At 34.3% G+C, this 7,510-nt stretch overlaps 1 protein-coding gene across 1 annotated transcript; it reads right to left on the reverse strand.

The window, feature by feature from the left end:
- Window positions 1-2,958: 2,958 nt before the first annotated feature.
- SKL2 (shikimate kinase like 2) lies at window positions 2,959-7,302 on the reverse strand. The gene is made up of 8 exons (XM_011029812.1): window positions 6,963-7,302; window positions 6,190-6,380; window positions 5,912-6,106; window positions 5,357-5,418; window positions 4,694-4,760; window positions 4,483-4,601; window positions 3,962-4,138; window positions 2,959-3,338 (listed from the first exon to the last, which is right to left on the reverse strand). The coding sequence occupies exons 1-8, from the start codon at window positions 7,206-7,208 to the stop codon at window positions 3,238-3,240; spliced, it is 1,158 nt and encodes a 385-aa protein (XP_011028114.1). The 5' UTR covers window positions 7,209-7,302; the 3' UTR covers window positions 2,959-3,237.
- Between the last annotated feature and the right edge of the window lie 208 nt (window positions 7,303-7,510).

Here is a 7,510-nt window from a genome sequence, read left to right on the forward strand (position 1 = left end):
TTTCAGGCTTGGGATTTCTTCTCAAAAAAGAGATTGTATCATTGGTGAGAAATTTGGTTTAGTTGGTCATAATAGCTTTTTAATGATGTGTCATGCATGCCATTAGTAAAAAAATATTGTAAAAAAATATTGTGAGGGTGTAGAAAACAATACTTTACAAAGAAAAACATAAAAAAAGTCATATATATGCGTAGAAAAAATATATAAAAAGTTTATATAGTAATTATAAGGAACTTGAAAAAGTACATAGTGAAATATGTTTTGTAGATTGGTCAATCTAGGGCAACATTGAGTTGGGGTTAGATTTTGGCTAAAAAAATTCTAGCCGTTTGGGCGTGGCTTAGGCAATTGAAAAGAAAAATTCTTTTTTAGAAATTTTTTTTCCTGGCATCATTACTTGCCCCTCAAGTTTTTTAAATAAGTATGTTTAAAAGATTTTAACCAATAAAAAAAGAAAATACTTAAACTATATGGATATTACCTTTATTTTTCTAGGACCGTATAAGAATATTACCCTAACTAGGTCATCATGAGAGATGAATGCTTTTAGACAATACTTGTGGCTTTTATTAATTTTTTCTTGTAAATCTTTACCAATGTTTTTGCAAGAAAAAAAAGAAATTATTTTTGCTGCTTGTGCAGATAAATAGTATAGAAATAAGAAACATGTGTAAAAATAAAATGGTCTATATGTGCATTTAGGAATGCATTTTTAGAGGAAAATGTTCATGATTGATCATAAAAATTAAGAAGGATCACTGGTTCTTTTTGGAGAGGAACGATCATAGAGACCTGAAGAATTTAAATTAAGACTTTGACATGGAGATTTTCATGGAGGCATAGAGAAGCACTGAAAAATTATCTTATCTTAGGCAGCACATTATATAAGGATTTTCTATTGTTTTTTGTTTTTTGTTTTTTTTTAGGTTATAACCTTTATAAAGTGTTGAGGTATCCTATAGAGATCAATTTTTTTTTTAATCTTTTTTTGAGTTCATGAAGCTTTTATATGTCGTGCCTATAATATTAGTAAAAAAGATAAAACTTATTGGGGTTCTTTATGTTTAAATCATTTTTCATTGGAGGTAGTTATTACAAGTCTTTTCCTTTTATAGCATCCAATACCTCAACTTGTGTGATAATGAGAGGTATGTGTGGTTAAAGTCCAAGAAATATCAAAAGATCATAAATGTGCCATTTGATGTTAATTTTTTATGCTGGGGTAGGAGATTAGTGATGTTGTGGAGATTCTACCATTTGGAATCGATGGTGATCATGTTTAGTCACACTGACTTTTTCTACTCAAATATGGTTCTTCATCACTTGTTTTACGTTGATAAGTGTTTTGTTATGAAAAATGTATAAGTTCTCATAACAAATAGTTATAGATTTTATTGATCAAGGCTTGAATATTGATGAGTTCGAGCAAATTCTCAAAACTTAGCATTTTCTTGTTGAATCTTTTGAGATATGCCTTACTTTCTAGTTGTGTGATAGGAAAAAAAGAGCTTAGTTGTGTTTTTTTATTTGGAATAATAGTGTTGAAATGAGAGATGAGCTTCATACAGAAATCAGAGACCATGAAGACCTATGATATAGTTATGATTAAGGTTATAATACTAGACCCTCGCATAACCATAAAAAGTTGGAGGAAAAATCTTGCACACAACATCACTTTTTGATATCACCAACTCAATGCCACTTTTGACATTTTATATATGCTCCATAGGTTTTGTAAGACTACTATAGTTGTTCAGGTTAGTCTTCACATCATAATCTTTGAAAATATGAGTATGTAACACTTTATGTTAAAGTAAAGATGAGTGTGTAATTCTTTTTGTTAAAATAGAGATTCTTCTACATTGTAGAAATGATGTTTAGGAGCTAATCAAATATCGTGTATAATATTTATGTTTTTTTTATAATAAGGGGTCCATAAACGAGATTGAGACTTAAAAAAAGATTGATAGAGATAGTTATCTTCATGACTAAAGTATGATGATGAGTATTGACTCCTTTATAGAGTTTGAGAATTGTGTTTACATGATATGTTATTTTGTTTTGTTTATTAATGGAAATGAAGTTGTTTTGGGGAGTTGTATGTTGACTTTTATGTTGATAGAATCATATAATGCGAAGATCTTATTATGCAACTAGAATAACATTATTAGAAACTTGTACTTGTTGGGGACCGGGAAGAATTGGAGTCTCTGTGTCCTGAAGTTTTGTCAATCATGAACAATATTCCTATGAAAAATGAGAGGGAATGAATTAACTTTTTGTTCTATTTTTCACTTTAAAAACTTCGCACATGAATTAGAGTTTTCGTGGCTGGGTTAATGACTTATACAAAGAAAAAAATATATAGGAAGAGAACAAATAAATTGAGGGCTGTATAGTGCAGATCTTGCCCTGACTTTCAATGGTTTTACCTGACTTTCATGAGCTTTGACTGACTTTTATGATCTTTGGCTGATTTTTCTTGCTCAAAATTGCTATCGTGTTAATGACGATATTATGGATAGTTCAAATTGTTTTTTTTTGCATGGGTGACCGACTGAATTCATATATTCAAGCCGTGGTTGGAAAAAAATGTGTTACTGCTGAAAAAAATGGTTGGCTCACCATGATAAAGTTTGGTTGATGTAATATGCCATCATTATTGTATCACACATGCTATTAATAAAACTTATTAGTCATGATCTGCCACTGTCGTAGAAAAAGATATTTGCTTTGCATAGAAAAATCATAAAAAAAGAAGCAGTGTACATGCGTAGAAAAATTATATAAAAATTTGCACGGCATAGGAAAGCGTGCTGGGATTGGCCTCCAGCTTGAAAATTTCCAGCCGCGTGGGCATGGCCCAGGCGGCTTGGAAACAAATATATATATATAGAAAGTTTTTTTTCTTGCATTATGAAGAGGGTTTTGAATGAATGAAAGGAAAAATTGTGTACATGCACAGAACGAATACGGGTGTCAGGCTCCCAGCTAGGTTTTGTAAAGGGATAAAATCTAAAATACTTTACTAGTTTTACTTCCTTGCACTCTGTTCACCAATTTCTCTACTTGTGATGACACAATGAACAGGTAGTTGCTTGCTGCAACAACGGCTACTGAATAAATTCCTTGAAAGAATTGTGTAAAGACAACATGGTAATTACCAGCCATGAAATGGTGCCAAAAAGATTGGCATTCAACAATCCTCTCCCTCTACAACATCGGATCTGCCACATGCTAGGAGATCGATTCAGCTTCATTTGATGGATCCCAACCGGGAGGCTTGATGTTTGGCCAATCCCCACGACATCCTAACCTTATATAAAGGCTCTTCTTACCTTCCAAACACATAGCATCAAAAATTATCAATGAGAGAATAGCTAAACTTCACTTAAATTTGTTTAAATAAATGAAATGCGATGAATGATAAATCTAAAGCATTAATCTAGGCCACACATCAATGGATGACAACGTGATAATTCGGCATTCCTGCCTCCACCTTTTCAGGTCATCTCATGTTAGCCCCGGCTAAGATGCTCTTCTAAATCCCACTAAACAAGCTCTCATGATTTCTTATCAAGCAGGCTTTGGTGGCCAAGGTAAAGCATTTCTTTTTTGCTATCATTGATAGATAAACATCATGTCCAATCTTTAATTTAGACTCCAATGCGCTCAAACATCAACTAGAATTACATGGATGATGCAAAAATCTGTAAATTTATAACTATCAAATAAAATGACTGTTCAAGTCTTCTGGTGAATTGTTAATGCAGGCTTTCCGTTTTACTTTCCATAAATATTGTCAGGTCATATAAAGTTCAAACTTTACATAACTTCTTCATCCTATTTCAGGTCTCTCTCTCTTTTTTTTCAAACAATTTTTAGAAACCATAAGCTCATTCATTTTCTGATTAGAAATGAAAGAAACAAGCTGGAGATACAAAAAGAAGTTGACGAGCACCTGGAAGTTCCTTGTCAGACAGAATCAACTGCTTGAGAGCACTCAAGGATGCCTGAGCAACACTTTTGGCATGATCAGAATCCCAACCCTGGAGCTTGACAACAACATCAGCATTTGAGTATGCTACACTGCGATCTTTAACATTCTTTCTAGCCTCCTCTTTAGCTGAATCCTCATCTGCGTTGAATGTGAGCACACTTTGCAAGTTACTCAAATTTAATTAGGAAGACGCAGGCAAAACTGGTGACTATGGAGTTGTAATTCCCTACCTCTCATCCTTGTCATTGTAGCAATTCTAAAACTAATAGTAGTAGTAAAATACTGGTGTCTCAAAGATTTATGCAATACAGTAAGATTTTGATTTGACCAAGATGTATGACTTAGTTATATTTACACACCAAGACATATTGCTTGAGGTTACTCTAGTCATAAAAACTGACTAGAGGTTTAGAATTTTGTAAGAATGTGATGTGCTATGTAGTGTGACTCTAGCAACGAGCAGAATATCAATAAAACGATACCTAAGGCTTCGGTCTGTGACAACCAGACAGTGAACCCTGCATAAAGATGCTGCCATTTAGAAGCCTTTCCAGCAGCTCCCTGCTTCCCTCCTAATGTTGAAACAACAGCACGTACATGACTGCAAGACCAACCAAACCAAGAATAGGGTTTTAACTATCCTAGAAAAAAAAGAAAAAGAAGTTAAGAAATTAATTACTCCAGATACCGTACCTACTCAAGCTTTCTAATATAGCACATTCTGCTTCAGCTACAGAGTCAGAGCCTTCAGCAAGCACCCCTGGAATTGATTACATTCGTTAATGCACTGCAAGATGGGTAATATAAGTCATTTCAAGCAAGGATACTGGAATCTAGAAAGTCATTTGATCACATTAACTCAACAGTTCGAATTACATTGCAGCGCTGAAAAATGTTTGCTTTGCAAAGTGTAGTGTGTAGATAAGAAAGATTATTCATAAGGAAACCACAGAAACAAATGATAGCAAACTATCAAGTAAATGATGTGAGAAAGGCGCCTATGCAGATCAAAACATTTATTTTGCTGGCTGGCTTCTAAGCTCTGTCAGAAGAGTTTTTTTTGTAAGTTATAAAGATCTCATTCGCAATGGAAGCAACTGCAACAATGTGGTCGACAATTATGCCATCCTTTTCAATGTCTATGTTAAGCTAAATATCTGAATATCTACACAAAGTAATTCAGCGATACTGTAAATGTTTAGTCACTATCAGCTCCTACGACAGGGAGGTAGAGAGCTATTTTACGCTGTATACATGTGTATGTGTTGATCTTTAGACACAAGAAATAGAGAGATAGCTCTGAAGGCTATCAACCAGTTCCAGTAGCAAGAGAACCAAATTAATAACTATACTCACATGAATCAATTGTTTGCTTAGCAAATGTTTCTAGCAACTCCTGTGTATCAAGTGGCGTGTACCTGAAACATATTAAATCAATAAACTTTACAACAGAGAGAAAGTGTGGAAGTCAAAGAGTTCTACAAGACGTATGAAAGCTGGCTTTCCTTGATTATTGATTAGGAATGGAATTTGGTCCAATGTAATCTCATTAAGTAACGAAGACCAAAAGAAAATGAAGGTCCTTGATATGATGATTTACAGGAACAGAAAGAGCTGGTAGTCTAGTAGACAGCATGCCATTACAAAACCAAGGACAGTCGCTAAAGTGATGCTCTGTGAAGAATGCAAAGTAATTTAACCACTGTCTAGGTACATCATGAAAGATGACGGACATTGACATTAGCAATGGATCAGAAAAAAAGAATTATCAAGCCAACTAAATAAGCTACAGGAGGGGAAAAAAGGACAAAAAAGATTCATACCCAAGAGGAGTACGATGATTGTTGAAATCAATAAGTCAAACCATTACAACACAATTTGTAATTTTAGAAGCTAAAGATAGATTAATACCCAAGACCAGCAGCAAGTTCTCGAGCCACTTTTTGGTTAATTTCAGTTGAATCACCAACAAGGAAGATTGATGCCCCTTTCAGGAGTTGCATAGATCCTGCTGTCAAGGATTCCCATGACTCCACAATGTCAGGCCATTTCAAATCTGGGTCTTGCTTCTTCATGTTGATAACAAGTTGATCATCATCTATGAACCTGCTCAATACAATAAGCATCAGACCAACTATTGAAAAGACTTCTTCTAGCTAATCGAATCCATGTATTTCTGTGCCACAAACCATATTGTTTCAGCAGGCTTTATTTTCTCGAACATCTTATTAGTTTCTATAAGTGTGATATGAGACCCAGAGTGCTGTACTTGGACTACTAAGGAGGTGCCATCTGCATCCACGAATATATCTCTGGAACTTTGAATATCTAGTCCCACAAGTGATAATCTCAATTCCACTTCTGAAGAACTATCAGAAAACTGCATTGCATTTACACATTTGGAATATGGTGTTAGCCAACCTCGATGATTAAAAAGCATGCAGAGAATTAACAAGTTAGAAAGAAAAATAGAAATCAAGAAAATCCCTTTGTTTTCTAAGAAGAGTTTAGCTACTTGGTTTATCAATAGTAGTATCCTAGTCCAGTCTACCCGAAGGACAGAACATTTGGTTTCGTTCTACCGCCGTCTTATTTCCACCCAAACCAAACTGCCAACAAGAAAATCTCATCTCAATGACCAAATTTCTTATAGACAAATTAAATTTCCCAACTTTGTAATATAAATTTCCCAACTTTGGTTCCTAGCAAAGTAATCAATACTCACTCTAACAACTTATCACACTCTGAACTCTCTCACACAACGATACGCCTAATCACACAGAAAAAAAGATCAATTTCATGTCTTCCATTAATTCAAGTTCGATCTGTCCATTAAAGAAACCAAAAGGAATAACTCTGTGAAATGAAACAAATTAGCCAAGAAAAACGATCAAGATTTCCTTCAGTGTTCGAAGAAACCAAACAAAAGGGTATTAATGAATTAAATAGGGTGGGTACGTACCTCGTAATTTGTGTTGGGGGTGGCTGTGGAGATGCAGTTGCAAGAGAAGCGACTGTATCCGTTGAGAGGGCTGTTCGCATTGTTTGATTTAGAGGCAGGAATTGAAAGAGACAAATTGGTGAAGGAAGTGAAATTGGGCTTGGAAATGGAGAAAGGGATATTTGAGAGAGAGAATGATGGTAGAGTTTTGACAGGGTTGTGGGAGTGGAAGGAAAGAGTAGCTGTAGTGGTGGTGATGGTGGCCATTCTTTTGGATTCCGAGAAAGAGAGGCTAAGGGGATAACGAGGGAAGCTAGTGTTTTATCCGTTAATTCAGTGTTCTTCCTTTTTATTTTTTCTTAACAAAAAGACGGCATAAAAAGTTCAGATAGACAAGGTAGAAACGGTATTTTTAAAAATTATTTTTGTTTGGATTTTAGCATCTTAAAATTAATTATGATAATGGTAGATTTGATTGAAATTTTTTTAGGTAATTCTATAAATAATTTATTTAAAACTACTTAAAAAACACAAGATCAAACTAATTTTTTTTTTCTCTTAATCTACAT

This window comes from Populus euphratica, unplaced genomic scaffold, assembly GCF_000495115.2.
Source record: "Populus euphratica unplaced genomic scaffold, PopEup_1.0 scaffold49.1, whole genome shotgun sequence".
Taxonomy (NCBI): domain Eukaryota; kingdom Viridiplantae; phylum Streptophyta; class Magnoliopsida; order Malpighiales; family Salicaceae; genus Populus; species Populus euphratica.

What these genes read in the sequence shown, in the direction of transcription:
- SKL2 (XM_011029812.1), bottom strand. Translation starts at nt 7,208, where the DNA reads ATGGCCACCATCACCACCACTACAGCTACTCTTTCCTTCCACTCCCAC. An exon ending in CCCCCAACACAAATTACGAG is followed by an intron (nt 6,381 to 6,962) that starts GTACGTACCCAC and finishes AATGCAATGCAG; the next exon opens with TTTTCTGATAGTTCTTCAGA. An exon ending in GAACTTGCTGCTGGTCTTGG is followed by an intron (nt 5,419 to 5,911) that starts GTATTAATCTAT and finishes AATATGTTTCAG; the next exon opens with GTACACGCCACTTGATACAC.